This window comes from Podarcis muralis, chromosome 6 (assembly GCF_964188315.1).
Source record: "Podarcis muralis chromosome 6, rPodMur119.hap1.1, whole genome shotgun sequence".
NCBI classification, from domain to species: domain Eukaryota; kingdom Metazoa; phylum Chordata; class Lepidosauria; order Squamata; family Lacertidae; genus Podarcis; species Podarcis muralis.
This window is the reverse complement of record NC_135660.1, coordinates 63,252,215-63,280,172: the sequence shown is the minus strand read 5'-3', so window position 1 is coordinate 63,280,172 and position 27,958 is coordinate 63,252,215. Positions and strand designations below refer to the sequence as shown.

At 41.8% G+C, this 27,958-nt stretch overlaps 1 protein-coding gene across 2 annotated transcripts in view; it reads right to left on the bottom strand.

Moving 5' to 3' along the window:
• Window positions 1-27,958, bottom strand: part of PDE6C (phosphodiesterase 6C) — a 41,552-nt gene that overhangs the window by 3,532 nt on the left and 10,062 nt on the right. For both annotated transcript variants that reach the window (XM_077930454.1, XM_028729767.2), the window contains exons 2-21: window positions 17,010-17,162; window positions 15,446-15,535; window positions 15,086-15,226; window positions 14,484-14,558; window positions 14,332-14,396; window positions 13,118-13,184; window positions 12,667-12,714; window positions 12,013-12,162; window positions 11,426-11,569; window positions 11,259-11,330; window positions 6,244-6,390; window positions 4,800-4,907; window positions 4,579-4,688; window positions 3,647-3,734; window positions 3,321-3,421; window positions 2,311-2,418; window positions 2,163-2,226; window positions 1,338-1,412; window positions 1,150-1,233; window positions 365-518 (exon numbers count right to left, since the gene is read on the bottom strand). In XM_077930454.1, coding sequence (XP_077786580.1) covers window positions 365-518; window positions 1,150-1,233; window positions 1,338-1,412; window positions 2,163-2,226; window positions 2,311-2,418; window positions 3,321-3,421; window positions 3,647-3,734; window positions 4,579-4,688; window positions 4,800-4,907; window positions 6,244-6,390; window positions 11,259-11,330; window positions 11,426-11,569; window positions 12,013-12,162; window positions 12,667-12,714; window positions 13,118-13,184; window positions 14,332-14,396; window positions 14,484-14,558; window positions 15,086-15,226; window positions 15,446-15,535; window positions 17,010-17,162 — 2,044 coding nt within the window. The remainder of the gene's footprint in view (window positions 1-364; window positions 519-1,149; window positions 1,234-1,337; window positions 1,413-2,162; window positions 2,227-2,310; window positions 2,419-3,320; window positions 3,422-3,646; window positions 3,735-4,578; window positions 4,689-4,799; window positions 4,908-6,243; window positions 6,391-11,258; window positions 11,331-11,425; window positions 11,570-12,012; window positions 12,163-12,666; window positions 12,715-13,117; window positions 13,185-14,331; window positions 14,397-14,483; window positions 14,559-15,085; window positions 15,227-15,445; window positions 15,536-17,009; window positions 17,163-27,958) is intronic.

Sequence of the window (27,958 nt, the reverse complement as noted above, 5' to 3'; positions counted from 1 at the left end):
ATTCACACCCACTAATGGCTGCTGCTCATGAAAGCTGCAGAGATGACGACTTTCAACCAAGTCTACCTTCCTTCTGCCACCTTCCATGGTGTTCCAGAGCCCGTAACGCACTCTGGAACACATTTTATGGGGTGGAAGGAGGGGTAGCAAGCAGAAAGGGGAACCGTTGAAAATTGCCCCTCTCCCCTTCTGTGAGTCAAAGGTTTCATTTGCAGAGCTCAGCTCATGGAATCTCTTAATCCAGCCCATTCCATCCCTACTTACCACTAAGTGCTGATCAGCCTTGAATGCCAAATCCAGCCAAAGTTACCCAAATTGCACAAGCATGTGCATGCATGTAGGAACACATTTTTATATGCCTAACCTTTCTTGGCAGCTTCTTCCTCCTGCCTTTTCTTTTCTTCCTCAATCTTCTTCATCTTTTCTTCATACACGTCAGCTCGCGACTTCCATTCCACCCGGTTGTTTTGAAGACCATCAAACATAGGCGTAATTTCCTTGTGGAACCTCGAGAATTCCTAAGTAAACAGTGCAGATCCGTAAACTGACCTTTCATGGTGAAATGGTGCATCTACAGTGGTAACAGACATTTCTGACATGTACAGACTAAAGATGGCCATTAGCTGGCAAGCTGCGGTGACAAACATATTTATCTCAGGGCAGAACTAAGTTGGCTAGCAGGAAGGTTTCTGATGCGCAATGCCAGGATAAGGTAGCATTTGTCAAAAATAAGTGGTTGATGGGCAGAAGGGGTTTAATTCCCCCAGCCTGGCTTAGAAACTTGATTTCCCAGTCAAATGAGGGAAAGTGTTGGGTTCTCCCCTGTAAATGTCCCAAGAGGCAAATTTGTGATTAGAAATCATGCACTTGCTGATGAAAATCTAATTCTGTCCTTAGTGTATGTATACGATAAGAATGGTGCTATTTACATTGAAAGGAAACTTTTAAAAGTAGGGAGGATCAGACATCCTGATATGAAAAGCTCTGAGTAATACCAGTAGGAGATGTTTTAGGAGACTCAACAGTTCAAAACATGCACAATCGTAACCATTTAACATGCAGATTTGACTCTTATAATTCCTTTTGTCTAAAAATTTAGGTATACATTGTAAAAACGGAATAATATGACACTCGAATTATTCATCTTACCTTGTATACAAAAGTACACACAAAATCAATGAAACCAACTTGAAGCTTGGGCAGTTCTTCACCTTTGTTCCTGTCCATCATAGGCTAAAAAATGAATGAAGCAGATATAGTCAGTTGAAATACTTGGAAGTCTTTGTTTTTAAAACAAAACAATATAATAGATAATATAATTACAACGAAACACTTACAATTGGCTGTTGCTGTAGGACAGTTCGTTCAAGATCACCTTGCTCCCAGAATTCATTTGCAACCATGATGGCAACCTAGGAATGAATAATGGCTTCTATTGAAAGATTCAGGATTAAACAGCAATTGTAACCTAAAACAGTATTCAACCTGTTCCACAGAAAACGTAGCAGAAGAATGTGTTTTTGCCATCGTAGTAATAACTCTTTAAAAATGACCAATAAGATATATTTGCCACACATTCTGATCGTTTTGGAATACCACAAACATGTCCTGAATCCAACTCTGAAATGAAATGTATCACAGCGAAGAAGGTGGGAATGCATTCTACAAGTATTTAATATGTTACTCCAGTATCTATAGCTGGAAATGAATGGTATGCTGTCTACTCACTGCCCTCTGGAACTCACTAACTGATGGCATTCACTGCTGCAAGAGATGGTTATGGCCAATGGTTTAGATGGCTTTAAAATATGATCAAACCTGAATGATTGGCCTTAGCTCTTAGCTCAGACCAGAGCCTACATCTGTCTGAACACCAGTTGCTTGGGATGGCAAAGACCATCTGCTTGAGTGCTTGGGCCAGACGGACCCTTGGTCTGATCAGCAGGATCTGCTCTTCTGAACTTCTTAAAGCTGTTGAATTCCTGTTTTATTATTGTTATGGTAAGCTCGTTTTGGAAAAAGAATAGGGAACAAATCTGGAAATCAATAAACATCTTCACATGCTTCAGCATCAAACGTATATCTAGATATTACTGAAATAAAAGCCTTGCGTATTTTCTCTCAATAAAAATTACGTCAAACTTGATTCTGAAGATGCTCACCTTACTTTGCACCTCCCAAGGTTTAGTGATAGCAGACAAGTCACAGCCAGTCATCATCATCGCCCTTTAAATAAAGATAATAGATTTATAGCAGGAGGAAAAACAGTACTAGCTTTAGTGGAGGAAGGGTAAAATGAAATTGACCTACATTATTACTTCCTTTTTGGTCGGGTCCATAGATATATATTTAATTGCTTCCTCTTCTTTTTCCATCTTTTCAATTGCATCCACAATCTTTTGAAACATAGTCCTTTTCCTGTGGAAATATGGTGACTTTTACAATGCACGCATGGTCCCTTTTACAGCCTACTTGGGAATTTTACTGTCCTGGAGCCCAACATGGGCCTCTGAAATGGAATTATGAGGCCCAACAGCAAGAAACCCTGATGGATATTAGGCACTAAAGTTAATTACGTTGGGTTTGTAATTGCAGTAATGACCTAATGGACTAACCCTGTCAGGTAAACCTTTGCTAAGATTAACAATGGAATCACATTATCATCACTTTTCAGGTATCCTTTAGTTTAAATATGCACCAACATGTACACAGTGTACTGTACAGGGTATCTGACTAGGTTTTTTTCCACATGATGAGACACAGACAAAAAATCATTCCATACATAAATGCATGTATTTTTGACATTGTTTATGTTTTTCCTTTTATGTTAAAGTAATACTTAAATACTTAACAGGGACCGCGGGTGGCGCTGTGGGTAAAACCACGGAGCCTAGGACTTGCTGCGACGGGGTGAGCTCCCGTTGTTCGGTCCCAGCTCCTGTCAACCTAGCAGTTCGAAAGCACCTCGAGTGCGAGTAGATAAATAGGGACCGCTCTCCGGCGGGAAGGTAAACGGCGTTTCTGTGTGCTGCTCTGGTCTGCCAGAAGCGGCTTAGTCACGCTGGCCACGTGACCCGGAAGCTATACGCCAATAAAGCGAGATGAGCGCCGCAACCCCAGAGTCAGTCACGACTGCACCTGATGGTCAGGGGTACCTTTACCTTTAATACTTAAAAACATTTTTAATCTAGTAGGCTCAAAACATAAAAAAACTACCCAGAAAAAAAGTTTTAAAAAATTATAAAATGGCCACAGTAGCTGCATTTTAAATTATTTTCCTAAGAAGGAAGCATTATAGTAGAAAAGAATTTAGCACTTACTTGAAATATAAAGCCAAGTCAGTTGCTATGATTGCAACTTCAAATAAATGTAGAACAGTTTCATACTGGCGCTTATTTAGGTTCTGGAAGATGTTTAAACTCTGCAAGATTGAGATTTTGGCAAATCAATACAGCTTACAAAATTATTCCATGTGTATATGCTACTATATAATAATGCATCTACTTAAAGTAAACTGTCTTATTATTTCCTAGTCATCCAAAATAAAAACAAAAATTGGGATAGCAGTAGTGTTGTGTATAAAAGTAGCTAATAGGCCTTCTGGGCAAAATAAGTACAAATAAATAACCTGAACACAGACACAGACCTCATCTTGTAGCAAGGTTTTACTGTACTCTAGATGGTGTCTTTCTAAAATGGAAGAGCCATGAAGTCTTGCCAGTGGAGATGCTGACCTGATGAAACACAATTATATGGTTTAAAATAATCCACAGGGTGTATTTCTGAACCATGAACTTACATACTGTAGAGCTTATCCACACTAATTTGCTTTTAATTAATAGGAAACTATTCTCATTCATAGAGTACCAACAACATGTCTTCCTGCTGGTCCATCCTGTTGTAATATAGTTATTGACTTCAACTTTCATGCATGAAAGAGATAAGCTGAGTCCAGAGTTCAGCTGTCCCTCCTTGACTGATCTAGCTGACCACCATGAAGTAGCAGGCAACCGACTGTGTAGATCAGGGGTCAGCAAACCTTTTCAGCAGGGGGCCGGTCCACTGTCCCCCAGACCTTATGGGGGGCCAGACTACTTTTTGGGGGGGGGGATTAAAAATGAACGAATTCCTATGCCCCACAAATAACCCAGAGATGTGTGCTTTTAAATAAAAGCACACATTCTACTCATGTAAAAACATGTTGATTCCCGGACCATCCGTGGGCTGGATTTAGAAGGTGATTGCCTACCCATGGTGTAGATATAAAGGAGGAATGGAAGTGTGGGTGGTGGGTTCTTGGGGTTGTGTTTTGTTTTTGCAACAAGTGGCTATCTGAACAAGAGGACCAATAAATGATGCATGTTTCTCCCACCACAGCAAATTTATCTACTATGTATGCCTGGTTGGCCACTGCAGAAAAGAGGATTTTAGCCTAGATGCATATGTGGTCTGAGTCATTAGGCACTAAGTTGAACTGGCTGCTTTAGATAATGGCAATTTCTTTTCACCACCATCCAATCATGTTCCCTACTTTTAAGACAGTTGTTCCAGATGTATATGTTAACAGACACCACTTACTTCATTTGATACAAGTTGTTGGTCCCTCTGTGATCAATGTCATGGCAAAAAGCTGCAGATACCATAGCAAAGGCTTCTAGGTCCGTATAATATTTCTTTATTCTACCTGTCTATAGAAAGAGAAGGGTTTTTTAAAAATAAATAAATAAATAACGCATCTTTGCAGGTGTGTTACAAATGAAAAACAAATTTAGGCATAGATCCAGAGAAACAAAAGATACCATCAAAAGGGTGAACATGGTCTGCCCAACGTTGAATCCATGCCGCCAGTTGTGGTAAGTGATATCGCGATAGCCTTTTCTCACAGTATACATCCACCTTGTAAGCACCTGTGGCAAATTAAACACACTTGATTCTCTGTACTTTTAAGTCTTGTAAACAAAATACGAAGCTATTTTGCCACAGCTATTAAATTGGTTGTACTATAATAAAGTTGAGATTAATCCTGATTTTGTGTCAGCGTAGTGTTAACAAAATACTAGACTACATACCCTCCAACATTTCTCCAATGAAAATAGGGACGTCCCATGCCATAGTGATAATTTTACAATTTATACCCCACACATGGTTGCCCCAGCCATTCTGGGCAGCTTCCAACATATATAATAACATAATAAAACATTACACATTTTTTAAAAAGCTTCCCTATACAGGATTGCCTTCAGATGGCTCAGGGGTCAGATAATTCCATACCCTCCAACATTTCTCCAATGAAAACAGGGACATCCTAAGGAAAAGTGGGACATTCCAGGATCAAATCAGAAACTGGTACGGCATCTCTAAATCAGGGACATCCCTGGAAAATAGGGGCACTTGGAGGGTCTGGGACTGTGACCTGGGAGACCAGGGGTCAAATCCCCTCTCAGCTCATCTTGGCCTGCAAGACCATTTTGGGTAATCCGCCTCCACCCACCCTACGCCTGACATTATATAGGTAAAGGTTGGGCCTAAACAGCCTCAGCCCAGTATACCTGAAGGAGTGTCTCCACCCCCATCATTCAGCCAGGACACTGAGGTCCTCCTCTGAGGGCCTTCTGGTGGTTCCCTCACTGTGAGAAGTAAAGTTACAGGGAACCAGGCAGAGAGCCTTCTTGGTAGTGGCACCCTCCTTGTGGAACGCCCTCCCATCAGATGTCAAGGAAATAAAGAATTACACAACTTTTAGAAGACAAGGCTTTATAGGGAAGTCTTTAATGTTTGGTGTTTTATTGTGCTTTACATTTGCTAATATACATATCATCATCATCATCATCATCATCATCATCATCAGAAAGAGTAGGGATTTGTCAAAGCCAACCTAAGTAGTTTCCAAAGCACCAGACACCCAGCTGATGCAAAGGGAGGGCAATCGTGTTTGGTGACTGACTGATGCCAGTTATGAGGAGCAGCTGCATAAGATGGAGCCTGCTTCTGTGGGCCTGCTTATGACATAGAGTCAGGCCTACACTCCATATTGACTCTTCTGTGTTGTGTCACCGCCTATTCCCTGGCTTAGTTTGCATGATGAAATGGTGCATCCTGGCGCACCACAGCTGAATATATATACAAGAGCAGATGTGCCTCATATTTAGGACTATTAATGGCACGCTAGGTCTGCAAAGGTAATGCTATATTCTTTGTTTCATACGGCACAGGCTTAGGGAAACAAGGCAAAATATATCTGACCTCTGCTGGTACTTTGAACTTTTCCACAACATTTATCTCAAAGAACATCCGTATCCCACACTTGATCAACTCATGTTCTGTAACGGGGAAGTCACTGAAGCGAAATTCATAGAGTTCTACATCCTTTGGTTCAGGCAATTCCTCTTTCTGTTGGGAAAACCAAACAAAACCCCATCAGTTTGACATGTCACAAGGGATTAGGCGGAGATAATTTTTCTGTCTTCAGCTTCCGTGGGAGGGTTGCCATGCCAACACTTTGGAATCAAAACCACCATGAATATACAGATCTCTCATGTTTCAAGCAACAGTTCTAGAAAAATTAGCATTGCATACTAAGTTGCTTAATATCTCCAAATTATTTTTAAGGTGGGGAGGCGTATGTTTATGCATTGGTTAGATCCAGTTAGATTTGTCATCCAGTTAGATGCACTTAAATCACAGGGTATATATTGTTTAGATCAGACTGGCCCAAATTGTGACCCATCAGACTGAACATAGCTCACACAAAAAAATGCATTGTGGCTGCCAGGTGCTTGACTTTTACCCACCCCAGCCACCCTGCTTTTCTCTTTCTTTTTTGCTGTGCCAGGCAAAGTAGCAAATCTTGAAGGTTGAATGAGCTGCTAATGGCCACTGGTGGGCTATATGCAGCTTGGTGGGTCACAGGTTGGGCAAACCTGGTTCTGGAGAATATTTTTTCCCTCTAAAGAGTTGAAGGTGACATGTTATAGACAGATTGCGGCTTCTGGTGTGTATAATGATCCAACTTCCCCCTCTGGCTCAACAGGTTTTGCAGGTTTTCAAAACAGAATTGTTTCAAAAACCTGCAAAACCTGTCTGATGATGAAAGGCAACAGTAGGCCAAAATACATGCGCACGAGTGTATGTTGTAGAATTTTTAAAAAACTTTTGCACCACTTTGAATGTTCTTTCAAACTATTGTATGTCTCTAGCCTTAGACCAGGCATCCCCAACCTGTGGCCCTCCAGATGTTTTGGCCTACAACTCCCATGATCCCTAGCTAACAGGACCAGTGGTCAGGGATGATGGGAATTGTAATCCAAAACATCTGGAGGGCTGAAGGTTGGGGATGCCTGCCTTAGACTGTCAGGTATTATTTGGAGAGCTGTGCATAGCCTAAAAGATATAGAGGACACTGCTTTGTAAAAGCATTGCTACATTAAAATAAACTAAAAGCGGCAACTCTATAAAAACAATATTCAAATAAAACAATTTAGCAAAAAATATAAAGAAAAAAAATAAATTAGAAATCTTCATGTGCTGCGAGAAAACTGTCAGAGCATTTTTCTGGGGAGAACATTCTAAGCTGAGTCACCACCTCTGAAAATGCTTTGTCCCCCAAGAGTTACACACCACATGTCAGATGCTGGAAGAACCTAAACAAGGGGCCTCAGATGAGGACAATCTCAAAGTGTGGGCAGGAAATAAACAATATTTCAGGCAGCCTGGGCTCAATCCATTAATGGTTTTAAAGATCAAGACTCTGCACTTTGAACTGCACCCCAAAACAGACCAGGAGCCAGCACAGTTATCAAAACACCAGCACAACATGATCATAATGTCCAGTCTCACTTAGCAGTCTAACAGCCGTATTATCAACTACAGTCAACTATTATTTTGCGTGGGGGTTATGTACCTGGCTGCCATGCATGTTGGTGGAGTGGGCATAAGCCCACTCTGTACTGTACTGCTATGCCCCCTTTTCTGGACACTTCCCGAGTTGCGGCAGTGTGTGCGGTTGCAGCTGCACACATACAGTAATCTAAGTGAAAGGTTACCAGAGCAAGAGCTGGAAAATCAGCCTAAGCTGGTAAAAGGGGATTCATGCCACAGTGGAAACTTGCACCTCTAGTGACAGAGACCGTGGAAGGAGCATCCCCATACTGCAAACCTGTACCTTCAGAGGGACTACAACCCCATCCAGAACGGGGGGGACACTTGAATAGACAAACACGCTACAGAAAGCCCCTCCATCTTATATTAATGGAGACTCGGTTTGTTGGCCCTCATACAGTCCGTTACTGTACTCAAGCACCAACGTAGCACTTATACTGATGGCATCTCAGCCCAAATCTCTGGGTGATCTAACTCAGTGGTTTCATGGTAGGTAATAAAAAAGCAAAGAACAAGACAGTCCCATGTAACACCACAGTTTAAATGTTGTTGAGCTGACCAGTGGTCCCCCAGCGTCATCATCTGAAATTGCCTGTTCAGGTAGGAACAGAACTGTAAAATTATACCTCCAGTTCTCAATCCAGATAGCCTAGCCAGAAGGATATCATGGTCCACTCCATAGTACTCGCGGCGGAAGAGGAGTGCGGGGGGAGCGCACCGCCCCCAGCAGCGCAATCCCGGTGGGGTGCTATCATGGCTGCCCCCCCACCTGCACTGGGTGCTACGCCTCCAGGATGCGCGCCAGTACCGCCCCCGCTTGCTCTCCACCCCCCTGGTGCCAAAGCATGAAGCTCCGCCACTGCTCCATAGTATGAAAAGTCATTGAGAAGTCCAGGGGAATCCCTCTCCTGGCACTGGTCATGGGTCAGGGTGACCAAAGTTGTTTCTGTACCAAATGCAAAATCTACTTATATTCTACTGTGGCCAATGGAACTGCTGTTTACCACTCGGGATATTGAGTGCAAAACTCAATGACGAAAAGTATCTCAACATGCCTCCCTTTTTATTATCATTCTTTTCAAAGTTTCCCTCTTCTATTTACTGTATTCTGATCCCAGGTCAAGGGCAAGAGCCAGTCACTTCTGGAGCAATGACAGTTTTAAGATGCAACACCTGCTTTATCCCATTAGCAAGCTGGGATTCCAAGCTTTCTAATAGGATAAAGCCGTTGTATTTGGCAGTGCACGGGAGATCAGACCTTACATTTAGGTGCCCTTCTCTATCAGGAATTTGGCTGCATTATTTTCTAGAGTTTTTTAGCCCAATGTTTCACTCACATACAAGCTCAGTGGGGGGAAACATGGGACCCTGATTTTTAGTTTTCAACACACACACCTCACTATCCAGGCAAACAAGAGGTATTACCACAATTCAAGGGCTCAGGCAAAATAACACAAGGAGAACACAGATCAATGCCAGGGAGGGGTGTGAACTGGGGAGAATCCTGAAGGCCAGATAAAAAGGTCTGTAATTCAACTGGCCCCTGAGCCTGAGGATTCCCTCCAATGGCTTAATGAATCTCAGGGCACAACTCTTTGTTATAGAAGACTCCTAGTGAAAATGGCATTCTGTGTCAAGTCTATTCCCTGTTAATTTTTCTTCTCCCTATGCCATGATAGGATGCTGTGCATTTCATCACCTCTACTGTACATATGTGGTTGGCAGTGGTGCAGAAGCACATGATGCCATGGAAATCTGACATATATACATAACAAATACATGATACAAAATGAGAGAATGCTCAACATGTGGATTCCATTTTCAATAACAACCCTGTGTCTCCCTGCAATACAGTCCTACCAAAGCATATACTATATGAAGTCACAGAGAGGCACACAGCTGTAGTAGCAAGCGGATGAGGACAAGAGAGGGCTCATTCTGCCATGCTGTGCAGTACATCAGTTGCAAAAGCTGTAGACTTCTACCGGGGATGGAGAATTGCAGAGACATAACTAGTTCCCTGGTAGGTAACATCAATCACCAAATCGTAGCAGTAGAAGTAATTAAAGCTATTTTTTCCAATCACAAGCCAAAGGGCGGGGATCACCCACATTCTCTCATCCTTTCCAACCCCAGCCTCTGCTAATCCAGACTAAATAGTGATACAAGCAGAGAGCAGGAATACCAAAGAATGTTCCCTGCTAAACAAGCCATTCCACGTGACTCTATCAAAGGAGTCTAGTTATACAAAAGAAAAACAGAAGGAAAAAACCCACCCCAGAATTTCTTGCTAATTCACTGAGAATTTGCCATGTAAATATCTGACCAAGTACATTTTAGAAAAATCATTCCAAATGCTTTTTTTCCCCTTGTAGATTCCCTAACTTTATTAGGTATATTGCATAGGGTACTGCTTTAAGGTCATGTACCCTAGCATGTAGATCCATGCAGATATGGTAGTTCCAATGAATTCATCAAACTCCCCTGCAAATGCTTTCTTGGGCATGGTTCCTTCCCTCTACACCAGAGTTCACAAAACTGCAGCAAAGCCCAGTGTGAGCAAGAGCTATTATCTGCTTGTTTATTCGTTAGACTTCATATCCCATGCTTCACCCTAAGGTTACAGTCTTGTTGCAACATCAAATCACATAACTCTAAACAAATAACATAAACAAAATTAAATCACTAAAACCTCTAGAACCAGTACCCAACGCTCATACTATTTATCATCTCTGAATAACAATATAAATTAACACGTACAACTAATGCATAAAGACTCAGTGAAATAATGGTGTTTTCTGCTGTTGCTGGACCTCAGTGCAGTAGCCTGCCTGATCTCAGCAAAAAGCTCATTGGAAAGCTGTAGCCCAGTTCCACTTAATTGGATCTCCCTTGATGATAGTACAGCTAATAGCACTTCCGCAGCCGAGCTAGGATCATGGGCAGGATAGTATTGGGAGAGGCGTTCTTTCATATAATCAGGTGTCTGCCCCCCCCCCAAGCCATTTAGGGTTTTATATATCAGAGTCAACACCTTGAATGGGACTCGGTGACAGTGTTCCATGCTCCCATTTGTTGGTACCCATGCTGCATCATCTTTGAACCATCTTCAGGATGCACATAGAGTGCAATACAGTAGTCAATACAGTAGTAAATGTGGGTGTGGGTTACTGTGGCCAGGCTATTCCTGTACATGGTGAAGCAGGTGGAACTGCAACAGGCATTTCATGCCTCCAACTACCTCAGCCTTCAGAGGAAAGACAGAATAGGAGTATCTTCAGACTCTGTACCTGATCCTTTGGGGACAGTCTAACACCATCCCAAACAAACAACAAACACCGTGTCCCATATCAAATATAAGTATGCCTTTAGTTACTTACCAAAATTTTGATAAGTTGTTTCTCATCACAGTTCTCATCTATAACATCTAAATTCAGTTTTTCTTTGTATTTCTAACATGGGGGGAAAAGCAAATAAAACCATTGAGTTCAGCTGATCTCACAAAAATGTCCAAACTTCATTTTTGTACAAGTGAACTCACACTCACCAATATGGTCTGAATTTCAGCCGCTGTTGCTTTTGTCTGATACATCAGCATTTCCTGAGCAATGTCTTTTCTGTTTTCAAGCTTATTCATTTTGTCATAGGTGTCGGTATTTAGAACAGACCATCCCAGGAACTGTGTAAGCATCTGAAACGGAGTAAATAAATATAAACATTTAGGTATTTCCATCTGCTCTGCGCAGCTGGGAAGGCACACACACTGTGATAATGCAAAACACCTGTCTTTTACAGACACGTCTTCCACTAGCACTTGAGCACCACTAATTAGTGAACAAGTTATTTATCCACTACTTTGGATCAAACCCATTGGCATTATCTTTTATAGAAAATTATCACCTTTTATAGGAAATGTCTGTTGATAAAAGCAACAGTGACATCCAAGTCCTCACACTTACTATGACAATATATTAGATGCTCAGGATAGGTTGTATACATACCAACTACTTTCCCAAGATACTGAAGTGTAGTGTAAGATGTTAGTATTTTGCTTTTAAATTTCCAATTATGGTAAAACACCCTCCCTCCAGTGTCTGATTGTAGCCTGACAATGTCAAGCAACTTGGAGCGTACTTCAGTAAGCTGTTCATCATGCTCGTCAAAGGGTTTGCCATCTTTCCTGTTGTAAAATGTAGCTACACCGACAATTTCTTCCTTCTTGTTGACAATAGGTAAAGATAAGACATTCTTAATAATCCACCCTGTCTCATCGAAAGCTTCTTTCTGCAGAAGAGAAAAAGAAAAGAAATTACATTACCACACACGAATTAAAGCACTATAATGCCTGTGTGAACACGATGGATGGATAGATCAGTCGACTTTCATCCCCTGTCAGTTTTGCATATCGGGTGCCCTGTTTTTTGCAAATTAAACACACACACAGAGAGAAAATTGACATTGAGATGTTTTTATTACTTGCTACTCTGGACTCCTTTGGGCGGAAGATATAAATTTAATCAATCAATAAATGTAAATGGCACACTTTTTACTGTGCTATTCAATGCATTTTGCCTTAAAATACGATTTCTCCTGGGCAATTATAAACACATAAGATACATGTTTTAGATCTGATTGGTTGCTACATTCCAACCCACATATAATCTAAGACTGGCAAATTAGGTCAATTCACTTTAAAAAGCAGACCAAGAATTGTCTCATCCATCTCTAGTGCTGATGTATTATCTTAGCATTATTTACTTGTTAATGCAATAAACGAAAAGACACTACCTGAAAAGTGAAGTATTCATCTGCTGGTGCATTCATCATATTACAAATCTAGAGAGAGAGGGAGAGAAATACAATAAAAAGAAGCTGTGTCATTTAAATGTCAGGTGTCAGCTGCTACAGGAGACAGGCCAAGTAGAGTATTTTTGCTTGTATCTTCTTGGGGGCACTTCTAGATGATGCTTCTACAGAGTGGGGGCTCCTGCTGTTACGGCTACAGACTTCTTCACATACACTGATCCTGGGTAAAGTAAACCTAAAATAAATACCAGATATAATCTAAACTTTGGGTGAAATTTGTGCAAGGAAATCCGGATGAATGCCAAATAAGGAGGTCACCGGGAGGAGCCCTTACACATATATTTAGATTATTGTGAAACATACTGATATAAAGATTTAAACAAAATACACCTATACATATGGAGCTGTACAAAAAAACCCCCCTGAAACTTACAAATCCATTTTCAGCAACGTAAGTTGGCAATCCGCTAGCAAGACACCAGTGATCTGGAGGAGGTGATCTTTGAAGAAGAGAACGAGATAAAATTGAGCACTTCCAAACCCAGTACCAGATCTACAAACTGAAAGGTGACCAGTGACACCCATTAAGCTCTTCAGACTGTGGTGTTGGTGTGGGTGGGTGGGCTTTAGAGGTTTTTTTAAAAAAAATTGTTGTGGGTAATGAATCCGAGCGTTTGGGAGCAAGATTGGCATTAATAAAAATATATGGAAAGCGCCCCCTCACATATTCTTTTTCTCAGGTTTGTCTCAAATAATTACATCCTCTGTGTATTCTGGTCTGTCTATCCCACCCCTGTACCCTTATCACCAAGAGAGAAGCTGCTCTCGTGGTCAGTGTCAAAGAGAGAGAAAAGGCGCCTTGTTTCATTTAAACAGAAACATCAGAAAGGTATTGCATGGTGCCCACAGCTGCCCTCACCTCAATCCCCCTCCCCAGATCTTAGGGCAAAAGCAGGCACTGAAAGGAAGAAACATCTTGGACTCTGGCTGGACCCCTAGTCTCTTCCCACTTCCCTCCCTTCCTCAAGTGGATGTTGCATAAGGGCTTAGTGAAGTGTAAGTCACCAGAGGAAGCCATTTGCTAAATTCTGGAGCCTGGGGGAGAAGGAAGGAAGAGCAAAAGGTAATAGAGCAGAGCAAAGCAAAGAAGTGTCCATGTTTTTATATGTACTGTAAGCCGCCCAGAGTGGCTGGGGAAACCCAGCCAGAAGGGCAGGGTATAAATATAATTATTATTATCATCACCATCATCAACATCCTTACTATTTCCCCAGACCTGGGGCCTAAAGAGCAGTAGCAGCAGTAGATACCTCTCCTTTTGCCTCGTCCATCCGCCATGCAAAGCCTCACTGACAGTCTTCTTTCTACAGAGACTACTCTGACTTGCAAATAAAGGATGGAACACCATGGTGGGCCATAGACAGCCACACCACATTGGCAACAGGACAACACAGCATGGCAGGCTATGGCCCGCCAGCCTCTTCTAAATAGGAAAACCAAGCTAGGGTGGGATGCTGTTTTGCCACCCCACTAGCCTGCCACCCAGAGCAAGTATCCCCTCGTGCTCCCCCCCCCCCCACGCAATCTGGGCCTGTTCCAAACACACTCTACTAATTACTATCTAACAAACTGGCAGGAAACACTCACGGAATGACTTTGATTTCTTCTTTTCCATGTAAGATGTAATCAATAATCTTATAAAAGTTGACTTCCTAAATGCAAGGGGAGAAAGAAATGTAATAATCTGTCAATAGTATCCAGAAGGCTGAGATTTGGAGAGATGAAAGAATTGTACTCACTCGGCCATCGGGTGTTTTTGGTCCTTTGTAAGGCTCTGCTTCTCCCAGTTTAATTGGCCATTCATCATAGAATTCCTGGGAATAGTAACAGATGAATGAGCAAAATGTCCCTGAAAAATGGCACCAAGGATTGGGGGAGGGGGGACAAGAGTTCATCTCTGATCTTGTGGCCAGTTAGGCTGCTTGAATCCTGCTGAAGTGGATTCGATTTAAGTAGACTCACCATACACAAGATCATGTAGCCTTCCTGTAGTGGCAGCAGCAACAATTGGGAAGAGGGGAGAGGGAAACAAAAGGCATTTCGAGGAGGGGCATGCTTGTTCCACATTTATGAAAGAGAAATAATGCTCCCATCCAAAACATATTTTAGCTGAAGTAGTAACTCCTATTGATTTCTGACAGAGTTAACTTTCAAGTAAGCATGCTTAAGACCACAGCTATATTTTAATGATGATTCAGTTACAATTTGTATGTGCCTTTCCTTCAAGTAGAGACGAGTGTGACAAGTGGGGGGCAAGCTGCCTCTTCTCTGGCACCACCTCATTAGTCTTTTGTAAAAGTTTAGTTAGGTTAATTAGCTAGTTATAAGAAATAGTAGTGACCTTCTCTTTGGTCATGTCCAGCAGACCAACAGAATATCTTTCACAGTTTAAGTATACTCGAATGGTGTACAGTGCTTTGTGAAACTGTCGTTCAATATCTGTAAGTTCTTCAAATACTTTGTTGGCAGACCACAAAAGCATCTATTTAAGAGAGAGAGAGAAAAAATGAGGAAACATTTAAAACTCTGACTGATGCAGGCTGAAGCGTAAACGACAACACTGGTAAATCATGAGGAAATGTGTCACAATCAGTACATACTTTTGCATTTGGGGGCACATTATGAAAGCATAAGCAGCAGCAAGAAAAATAAGTAACTTTCACTGACTTCACATTTAATTAAGTAAGATGTAATACTTTACCTGACTTTTTCTGGATTCAATATTGTACAAGTATGCCATGTGATACTGCTTTACAGCAAGTGCAAGGAAATTAATGTATTTGTTAAATAGCTGCAAAGGAAAGAGAGAGAGAGTAGCAATTATCATGGGCATGATCCAAACAAAGTCAAGTGCTTCAAGTTCCATTTATTTCAATGACATACTTAAGCACAAAGATGTCTTACTGCTACTGAAGTCAATGGGCCTTCACAGCGCTTTGGTGGGATTGTGGCTCATAATGGTGTGGTTTTTTTTACTTGCACCGCACTCTTCCTTGGAAAGGCAAACAGCTTACACAAGGCTCCTCACTTTCTCCTATCCAGATCTTTACCCACTAAGGCTGAAATCCTATATCCCCTTAGCTGGAAGTAAACCCCACTGAACTCAGTGGGACTTACTTCTGAGTCGACATGCATAAGTTCCAACAATGCTATAATTTCCAGTGAGTTAGTTGTAGCAAAAACTGGAGAGGTTCTTGTGGCACTTTAAAAACAATCAAATTTACTGTGGCATAAGCGTTGATGACAAGATTATCCGATGCATCAGGTTTTAATCTGCGTTGACTGTTATATATATATATATATAATATTCATAATTGTAGAGACGAATTACAACCAGTGAGATCAGAGAGAAATTAAACGCAACCAAGTACAAAAAGTTATAATGACATTAAGTCATTATAGTGACTATTCACAGAACAGTATTGCTGGTAATGCAAATACCTGGCACTGGAAAGTTAATAAAAACCTGTAGTGGGATAAAAACCCATTATCCCAGTTCTGGCCACCAGGGATAGAATTGAATTTCTGGATTTGTTTTCTCTTTATTTATTTTATTACATTTCTATGCCACCTTTATCTGCCAAGGTTCTCCTCCTCCCCATTTCATCCTCACAATGACCCTGTGAGGTAAGTTAGGCTAAGAGATGATGACTGGCCCAAGGTCACCCAGTGAGCTTCATGACTGAGTGGGGATTCAAATGCTGGTCTCTCAGGTCATGTTCCAAGACTCTAACCCAGGCATAGGCAAACTCGGCCCTCCAGATGTTTTGGGACTACAACTCCCATCATCCCTAGCTAACAGGACCAGTGGTCAGGGATAATGGGAACTGTAGTCTCAAAACATCTGGAGGGCCAAGTTTGCCTATGCCTGCTCTAACCATTACTTCACACTGGCTCACAAACTGTAATTCAGCTGTTTCCTACTGAAGCTGTCTGTAGAAATTCCTTTGTTAAATAATTGCTAAGTCAGCAGCAGAGTGTCCTGGGAGGCTGACATGTTTTGCTACTGATTTCTGGATATTGCCCTTTCTCATGTCAGATTAGCATCCATTTAGAAAATACAGTAGAATGCTACATTTGTCAGGTGACCTCAGGCCCATAGCTGTCAATGTTTTCCTTTTTTTAAAGGGAACTTCCCTTATTCCAAATAGGATTCCTCGCAAGAAAATGGAAAAGTTGACAGCTATGCTCAGGCCACTCAGTGAACCCAACTTGTTACTTCTTGTTGCTCTACGGACCACAGCATTCTTCATGTCAGTACTTACATCTTCGTCTTCTTTAGAGAATTCAGAGGCATTTTGCTTGTTAAGAACCATGAACACAGCGAGAACCTCTTTCCCAGACACTATTGGAGCTGCAAGCATGTTGACAGTTGTATAGCCGGTTTGTTTATCCACAAAGTCGGAGAAATGATTATTCTGAAACAAATGGTACCAGTTCATTAGCCTTTCAAATATTATCAGCAACTCATTTGTCACTTTTGATTTGCAAAGGACTATACAATCTTTGGGACGCGGGTGGCGCTGTGGGTTAAACCAGAGTCTAGGACTTGCCGATCAGAAGGTCGGCAGTTCAAATTCCCGCAACGGGGTGAGCTCCCGTTGCTCGGTCCCTGCTCCTGCCAACCTAGCAGTTCGAAAGCACATCAAAGTGCAAGTATATAAATAGGTACCGCTCCGGCGGGAAGGTAAACGGCATTTACGTGTCCTGCTCTGGTTCGCCAGAAGCGGCTTAGTCATGCTGGCCACATGACCCGGAAGCTGTCTGCAGACAAACGCCGGCTCCCTCGGCCAATAAAGCGAGATGAGCGCCGCAACCCCAGAATCGGTCACGACTGGATCTAATGGTCAGGGGTCCCTTTACCTTTACCTTATACAATCTTCATTGTGCTTGGTTTCACATTTATTCTTTTGGAATGGGGAACTCAGCTAGAGTAACTATCATATTGAACAGTGACACCTTTAGAAAAGTTCTAGAACTCAATTGGCTCAAGAGGAAGGTCTTCAATATGTTGTTGGACCACTTTTTTATAATTTCTGATCGTTGGCCATGCTGATAGGAGCTGTAGTGCCAACAAAATTTGGAAATTACCACGTTGGCTATTCCTGCCATAAAATCATACTGACAAAGTACCCTCGGCATGGATGCTGAAATCGCCCAGAACAATGAGTATCTGGGAAATAACAGAAACAGCAACAGACATCAGTTACCCTAAAACTTGTTGAATTAATGGCTCTGAAATAAACGATCCCAGGAAGAGTCAATTAAATGAACCAGACAATCCATACAAACACAGATAGCTTCTCATTCAATATAATGGAGATATTGCAGAAATGTTCTCTTGCTGCAGAAAAATATGCATGTTCTCATGAGAAGCAGAATGATGTGAAATGATCTACATTCCATCTCTATAGGTTTTGCAACACAAATATTATACTCCAATTCTACACAGAATCATAGAATTGTAGAGCACCCTGAGGGTCATTGGGTCCAAACCCTTGCAATGCACAAATCTCAAAGTATCCATGATATGGCACATTTTAAATAGGATAGGATGCTGAAAATGATAGTATTTACCCAGAAATTCTGTGCATTAGAACACGAATGAATCCATTTCTTTTTCATACAGAGGGCATGTTCTGAGTATGACTTAGTTGGATATCACTAACTAAAATTAATTTTGATCACAATAAAGTTACTGGAAGGTTTGCCATGTAGGGTCAAGATTTTGGTCAGTAACTGCTACATGACCTAGAGCAGTGTTTCCCAACCTTTTTTGGGCAAAGGCACACTTGTTTCATGAAAATGTTTAAAAAATTAACTCTGTGCCTATATTGACTATATATAAACTTTTACTTATGTAAAAAAAAAATAAAAAAATAGTAACAGCATAGAAGGTAATGGTTAGGCCCTCTTCCAAATATGCTGGGTTTTTATTTGCAGGGACTGTTCTACATGGGAAAGCATTCAGCACTGTCATTCTCCCATCTGCCATCTGAATTAGTACTATTCTGGGTCAACTTACTCTGTTGCATGTGTAGATGAAAATGGCACCAAGTGTGGGGGAGGGGGCAGAACAGGTTTCAGATACAGGATATTAAGCATACACGTACTTCAGATTGAACTGGTTGCTTGCTTTGCAAGTTTTCATTTCCCAAATGACTGCCTTGGCAAGCGCAATACCTACCAGGCTCAACGCCGGTCTCGCGCTGCCGCTTCCCGTGCTCTCAAGGACCCGGGAGGAGGAAGGCGTGAAGGGAATCCCGAAGGCGCGAAAACCTCGCGCATGCGCAGGCCTTCCGCCTGCGACAGCCCAGTAGGCCGGCCGAAGCGAGCGGCGATGGGATGTGGGAGGGAGCTCGCTCGCCGCCCCGCGTGTGCCTATGTGGGGCATGTTACAGCCCCGTGACGTCAGCACCACGCAGGCAGCCAGGCAGGCAGACTGCGAGAGCCCCGCACTGGGCGGCCTCTCCTCGCCGCCGCCGCCCCGCCTCTCGCCGCCCGACCCACGGCACACCAGGCAACGTCTCGCGGCACACTAGTGTGCCGCGGAACACCGGTTGGGAAACACTGACCTAGAGGAGACTGAGTGTTCATTAAAGTGGGTAAAGAAACTTATTTAAATAAAATTCAAGATACAATCAATAAGCTCTTAACAGCAGAGGAAAAGGTAATGGCTATAATCTTCTAGACATGAACAGCAATAGCAGGCAGGCATACTGAGAGCATGAGCCAAAAACAGCCATGCATTTTTTTCCTGACATCCTTTAAAGCAGAGCTTTCCAAACTTTGTGTTGCAACACGATAGTATGTCGGCTGCAGTCTGTATGTGTGTTGTGCGAACTTTCCCCGTGCTCGGTTTGCTAGTAAAACTGAATTACTGTGTTGTGAAATGATGCATGTCTAAAAAGTGTGTCACCAACATGAAAAGTTGGGAAAGCTCTGCTTTAAAGCCTTGCCATGTTGGAACTGTGCCCTGAATTTTCACAATGCCTTCGGTCCGTTGACATTATTGCCATACCCTTCCATGTGCTGTTTGTGAAGCAGAAATAGTGGCAGGCTTGAAATACCTCCTTTAAAGCCATCTGTTTAAGCAGGCTTTCCCTGGCTCATAAGATTCATCACACTGTTCTGTTGTTCATTTATATTTAATTGAAAGTTTTATTGATAGATTTTCTGTTTTTACAGATCTATTGCTATGTAATTTTGGTTATAGTGTTGTGTATATGTTTTTTCTTTTCTTTTAAAAATGATCTTATGGTGTTTTATGTAAATCACTTACTTATATAAAGCAGTATAAATGTTAAAATAATAATAGTAATAATACACTTCTCGCTCCACAGGAGAGAGTGTGTGTCAGCAGAGGGTGTTCATTTAGATTTCTGGTACAGTATAGCATCTTTGTGTCAGCAAACTCCTTAGTACAAACAGTTTGTACTTACATTTCAGGGTGAAAATCTTTTCATCAGTTGTTGATCAGTTTTCTCAACAATTTGGACAGTTTAATGAAATTCTGTGAATGTTGCTTTCTAAAATAGCCAACTAAGAGTTGTTGTTTTTTAATTTCAGTTGCCCCCTTATGGAGATCTAGAGCAGTGTTTCCCAACCTTGTGCCTCCAGCTGTTTTTGGACTACAATTCCCATCATCCCTTGCCACTGGTCTTGCTAGTCAGGGATGATGGGAGTTGTAGTTCAAAAACAGCTGGAGGCACAAGGTTGGGAAACACTGATCTAGAGGATCTTGCATTCAAAATAGCAATCAATGTTTTGCCCTCTAACAGGCTGTATATTACTTTAATTCCTACCCTGCAATGATTAGCCTGGATAAGATCTCTTCCATAGCATAGTCTGAAGGCACAAGAGGCCACCATCTTACTGAAGCTAAGCAGGTCTGGATCTTGTCCATGTCCGGATGGAAACCACATGAATGCTAACTTGGTTTCCATGATGGAAGAATAGCAGGATATAAATGTAAGAAAGTCTGGCTGCCTTCTCCTTCTAAACTGGTGTCTAGGTGGAGGAGAGAGTAGGGGCAGAGGAGAAATTAAATTCCATAAGTGTTTTAAGCCAAATCTGACAAATTTGCACTCTCCAAAACAATATGCAAACCAAAACATAGCTATCCTTCCAAATTTGCATTCATCCAACTGTTGTGATGGAGTCCCCCAACCAAATGTTTACAGAAATGCATATATTTTGGAAATGTGTGCATACAAATGGACATTTATGAAAAGAACATACAAAGATGCATTATATTAGGGGGAATTGCCTGCAAAAAGTGCATACTAGTCCAAACTGCCAATAAAAATGTGTTTATCAAGAGAAATTTGCACTGAAATGCTGGTGAATTTTCACGAGGACTTAAAAAAATAATAATCACAAATTGCTGCAAAATGTGGAGAACTGAATTTAAGACAGGGAAAATATGAAACAGAGAGTACTGAAATGAGCAGATCCTTCCATCCCAAGGAGAGAAACCTTGCAAAGATGACTTGGTAGGAAGGTGCAGAGAGATTAGCCTATTATCTAGGAGAGAACACCAAATGCCTAGGAACTATATACAGCATTATTACTGCTTTCCCATATATTTGGGAGCCATCAGAGTTTCTGTGACTTCAGCACCCATTAAACCAATCATCTCCTACCTCACACAGGTCACATGTAGAAACTACCAGACTTAAGCAGCCCTGGAACTTGCAATAAGTCAAGAATGACTGTGGGTGTATAAAGTAAAGGGACCCCTGATCATTAGGTCCAGTCGTGACTGACTCTGGGGTTGCGGCGCTCATCTCGCTTTACTGGCAGAGGGAGCCGGCGTACAGCTTCCGGGTCATGTGGCCAGCATGACTAAGCTGCTTCTGGCGAACCAGAGCAGCACACGGAAACGCCGTTTACCTTCCCGCCTGAGCGGTATCTATTTATCTACTTGCACTTCGTGCTTTCGAACTGCTAGGTTGGCAGGAGGAGGGACCGAGCAACGGGAGCTAACCCCGTCACAGGGATTCGAACCGCTGACCTTCTGATCGGCAAGTCCTAGGCTCTGTGGTTTAACCCACAGCGCCACCTGCGTTCCTTAGTAGGAGTTATGTGTACCTTATTTTCATTTTGCCATTGTTTGTATAATAAATTGCTTCATCGGCAAACAAAGGAAGTTAATAATTAATTATGTGATATAACACATAAAATAACCATGACACAGAAGAGTGAATCAGTTCTGTTTGAACTCATGAGGCCAGATTCAACTAACAAATCCCACTAGGTACAATGAGGCTTTCCCTTCTCTCCTCCCCCCCCCCCCCGGTCACCCAATAGACCAGGCATAGGCAAAATCGGCCCTCCAGATGTTTCGGGACTACAACTCCCATCATCCCTGACAACTGGTCCTGTTAGCTAGGGATGATGGGAGTTGCAGTCCCAAAACATCTGGAGGGCTGAGTTTGCCTATGCCTGCAATAGACTCTAGGAGAGTCAGGAGAACCCCAGAACAGCTTACAGGGAGAGGAGAGGGACAAGTCGAAATGCTTGTGCTGATGGAACACTTGCCATAAGAAAACACTTTATTCTAGTGATCAAATACTTTTTAAGCCAACATGTTTGAATAATAATAATAATGATAATGCTAACAGCCCCATTAAACTAAGTTGGACTTGCATCTGAGTAGACATGTATAGGATTACACTGTATGCTTGATACACTTAATGCTGGTAGCCTCATCTGCAATTCCAAGTATATCTTATGTGAAACCTGACAGTAAGAGCAAAATGGCTTCTTCTGATGGCTTTTGGCAGAAATCTGTAGAGACCTAATTACTGCTTGTGTGACATATGTAACCAGAGGGGATCTGGGAAGTTTTGTACAGCTTCAAAAGTGTAGAAAACCCTTATGAGACTAAAGATCCCTCTAATCTAGCATTCTTCCAGTGAAAAGTTAGCATAAGATATGCATTTGTTTCTGAAGTGGTTGTTTATTTCCTGACACCAAGGACGAGAGGATGAAAAGTAAATAAGGACACAGCATGTGCTGCTTGGTTCAAACCAGCATGAGTTCTCAAGAGTAAAACGGCAAAACCTCGGGAGATTTCCCCAAAACTGTTTCTGTCTTTTAGCTCTAGAAAACCATGCTATTTTCCTGTTCTCTGACCAAACTCAACCTGAACAAACTATTCTTTTCAGCTCCCATTCTTCAATTAAGTGTTACATTATGCATCATTTATATTGTGTTTTGGATAAAGACAAGTCTACTGGTCCATTAAGAAAACATTTTTTTCTTCATCATTAACTTAATCATTAACTAACATCATTAACTAACAGGCTATACAGGAACACAGAAGGAGAGGGATATCTCTTTGCTTCTTACAATACTATAAACAATATATTTGGAAGAGCACCGCCAACACAAACGGTTTGACAAGGCATCAGCACTAAATGCCTTGCTAATGCTCTGCATATTTTACATAGTTTATTTCTTGGCTGAAGCATGAACAGCTAGCAGGCTTCCAGAATTGCTGTTCTCGGGTGGGATTCAATCACCTACAGAAAAAATTAGGATCCACAATTAAAATTGATTTGGGGCTTTTGCACAAAACACACACATCCCCTGAAGACTGGATTTTTTGCTATAAGGAAAGCAACGGGGAAAGTGTGGGATAAGATTGCTTTGATGCAACGTTGTCTAGCCTCTCAGAGTGAACGCTCATTAATTAACCAATGTCATCTAATATCCCTGAAACAAATCAGGATAAATGCTCAACAAGCAGATTGTCTGGAAGCATTCCTAAAGCAAAACATTCCATGGAATCCTGCAGCTGTGCATATTATGGACTAGTCTTTGTCACCTGACTTTTGCCCATAGTGGGCACAAGTTCTTTGCATTACCTTTATGCAACATTAATGAAACATGTAAACAATGTCCCTATCACATGACATGCAATTCCAACGTATTTTCTTTAGCAATTCTGACCAACAACTGTAGCCTTCCCTGCTTTAGTAAAGCCACCATCCGATGCTTGGCAAGATGACTTTGAAGGTGGTATGTACTCTGATTCTATGTGCAACATGATCTAGCTATTCTAGCTGAACCCCCTGCAATGCAGGAATATGCAGCTGTGCTTTACAGGGATCAAACTTGCAACCTTGGCATTATCAGCACCTCACTCTAACCAACTGAGCTATGAGGAAGCAGGTAATCCCCACACAAACTAGCAAAACCAGCATAAGCATCACAACAGCCTTAGTACAAAGTCAAAAGCAAAAGCTACCACCCCCAAGATAAAAACAGCCATATCCTTTTTGACGTACTTCTGGTTTCACTTATGGGCTTGGCATTTCACAACTGTTGCTAGGAAACTTGTGTCAGGAAGGACCCTCATTCCATGTATATGGTGTCAACATTTGGAGTAAAAAGTAAACAGGGAAAAAACACTGTAGAATATTTTTAATAAATTACAACACAACTCCTGAACTGATATTTACCACGGTATATCAATGAACAAGCAACAAGCATTTCAGTGAGTGGCATCTGTGGGGATGCAAAGCCCATGCCAACTTCACAATGCTCCAGCTATTGGGTTGTCATTGCAAGCCACCCTAAATAATTCTGTTGCTTTTTACACTGAAGCGTATTAAAGCAACTTACAAGATACAAAATCACAAGAAATATTAAAATAAAACCCCACCTAAAGCGCTCATCCAAAAATATATTCAAAAGAACATACAATCAAAACAATCCCTACCGGCAGGCAGGCAATCTAAACAAAAACCAAAAACACAAGGGGAAAGGAATAGGGAGGGAAGAGGATAGGAGAGTAAAAAAAAAAAAAAAAACAGGCTTTATATGTAAAAAACCAACACTTTGAATTGAGCAAGTAAATTAACTGGTAGCCAGTGTAGTCATGCCAAGGTTTGTGTTACATGTTCAAGCCATCTTGCCCCGCTAAGCAATCTGATTTCTAACTTCTGTACCAGCTGCTGTTTCTGAACAGTATTCAAAGGCAGCTCCATGTACAACATACCGTCCAACATTTCTCCAATGAAAATAGGGACGTTCCATACCATAATGATAATTTTACTATTTAAACCCCACACGTGTTACTCGGTTGCCCCAGCCACTCTGGGCGGCTTCCAACATACGTAAAAACATAATAAAACATTAAACATTAAAAAAAAACCTTTCCTATACAAGGAACTGCAGTAATCTAATTTAGAAGTTATGTGATTTGACACTAAGAAGCTGCTGAATAGTGTTGAAGTAAATGCAATACTTGTGATAAAGCAGGGACACGTTTATAATGAAACAATCACATGACCCAAATAGTGACGATGGAGGTCACATGGCTGACAGCTATGTAATCATGACTGATCTAGAGAGTTCCAGTCTAACCTCTGCCATTTACTCACTAGGTGGCCTTACACAAACTACTGTACAGGTACTCATTTATTGCATTCTGAGGCATTTGTTTTTAGGGCAGAAACTGCTCAAACTACATACTGTACTTCCACCACACTTAGAATGTCTCTTTTCATCCTGATACTGAATGCAAAATTCTTTGAATGCTCTAAATTTTTATAGACATGATATTTCTTGGTGATGTTGATGACGGTAGCAGCCTAGCTCCCTTTAGATCAGACTCCACCAGGGAATTCTGATTGCCTTCACAACTTCTGTGACCACAGCAGACTGAACAAAATTACCTTGCCCTGAGACTTTGCTTTGCATCTCTGCATGTTACTGTTCTGTGCTTGTCTGCTTTCAACCAGGAATCAGTGACTGATGCAGAAACGTAGGGACAAGGATTGTCAGAGATAGTGGGTATTTTTTACTCTAAAAGTAAATCGTTTTGGCCGAATGCAAGTGGTGTGATTTAGTTTAAACCCAGAGCACATATGCACACAGAACCACTCCTCATCTCAGCTATCAGGAATTTGAGGAATACTGTACATATAAATCAGTTTTATTATTATTGGTCCAACATCAGAGATTTGGATCATCTCCTTGATCTCACAGCAGGTTTGCAGATCATGGGATCCTACCACTACATTATTTTCTTTCATTCATTCATTCACTTGATTTGTATGTCACTTTTCCACAAAAACAAATCATGCTCAAAGCAGCTTACAATGAAGAAAACAGGAATACATTTCAAACAAACACTGCAAAAACATTTTCACAATAACATAGCAAAACCAGGGGTGGACCTTGGTCTTCCATATTTTCAGCGGCACCCTGTGCAAGGACCCACCACATCTCGCCTTCTGTTCTGCTCAATTCACTACTTCATAGTTGCAGCGCTCTGCAACACCCCCTAGCCTTGGCGCCCAGTGTGGCGGAACTGGTTGCGTTGCCCTAAATCAGTCACTGGCAAAACAATAGCAAATATAAAAACATACTCCCTCCCCCCCCAAAAAAATCACATTTCAGTACTATAAATGCAAGAAGATTACAAAACATGCAACATCCAATTGTTGTTGTCTAGTCGTTTAGTCGTGTCCGACTCTTCGTGACCCCATGGACCAGAGCACGCCAGGCACTCCTGTCTTCCACTGCCTCCTGCAGTTTGGTCAAACTCATGCTGGTAGCTTCGAGAACACTATCCAACCATCTCGTCCTCTGTCGTCCCCTTCTCCTTGTGCCCTCCATCTTTCCCAACATCAGGGTCTTTTCCAGGGAGTCTTCTCTTCTCATGAGGTGGCCAAAGTATTGGAGCCTCAGCTTCAGGATCTGTCCTTCCAGTGAGCACTCGGGACTGATTTCCTTAAGAATGAATAGGTTTGATCTTCTTGCAGTCCATGGGACTCTCAAGAGTCTCCTCCAGCACCATAATTCAAAAGCATCAATTCTTCTGCAATCAGCCTTCTTTATGGTCCAGCTCTCACTTCTATACATCACTACTGGGAAAACCATAGCTTTAACTATACGGAGCAACATCCAGTAGCAAAGCAACAAGGAAGCTTCACAGTTTCACCTAAGTCCTAGAAACACCCCTCCATTATGTTGATCACAGGCAAGGCCAGCACCAGGTTTGAGCAGGCCTACAGCATAGTTATGGCTACCGATGGCCTCCTTGGCATAGTGCCACTCTTAAGCACTCCATTGGGGCCTCATGACAGCAGCACAACAGCAGACCTTGGCAGTCATGCTGGCACACTTCCAATGGGAGCCAATTAGCTGCTTGGCACTAGTCATCGTTGAGTGGCTACCATTTAAAATTTCCCAAAATGCAATGTCCCATAGTGTCTTATGTAGTAAAATCCAGCCAGTGGAGGATTAGTGGTAGCATCATCAGAGGAGACCTGACAGGTGGTGCTCACCATGAGGGAAGGAGGCAGGGTGGGATCCAACAGCTGTCAGATGCCAAGGGCTGACACCACACCTGCTCTTTGGTTTTTGAGATGATGCAGTTGCTCTAATATTGGAGCAGGCATAAATCCCTCCTCCTTCACTAAGCTTACCAACCCTGACCTTGTTCATTGGAAACTCCCTTCCCAACACGGTTCTCTTAATCTTAGCCTTCTAGGTGCCGAAGATCAGCTTATGTTTCACCCTTCTGCATCAGATAGACCTCCACTGTATTACTGTGATAAATAGGGAAGCAACAACCCTTTCTCTCCCCAGCGGCCAAAAGCTGGAATGGAAATGCCGATCTCTAAGCCACAACATTGACTTAGGTATCTAAAAGAATTTATAAACCACTTAATATATTTTTTTTAATCTCCAAGTGGTTTGCAATATTTTAAATATATATATCATTAAAAGAAAAATACAACCTAAAATCAGTTAAACAGCAGTATAAAAAAGCAAATAAAACATAGGGCTTTACAAGATGTCTGAGACAAATATAAGTCTTTACAAGATGTCTGAGGCAATTGATGGTTGCTGCTTCCAAGGTATGACAGGGGCAGCAGCATAAAATCTGTATTTAGGTCATCACCGTGCGATACTCTGAAGGGTATGGTGCCAAGAGTAGAATTTCCCCAGATAATCTAAATTATCTTACAGTTTTGTTCTGAGGCAGGTGGTACTTCAGGTACTACTATACTAATTTCATTGGATTTACCATATTTCACTGCGTAATGGTTATATTTTTGTGCCGATTTTACCTTTCCAAAAAGGGGTGTGTGACCGTTATGCAGTGAATTACCGGCTGAAGGAAGGGGTCCACAGGCGGGTAGTGGAGGTGGTTGCTCACCTGCTGCTTCCCCTTCTTGGCTGGGGTATC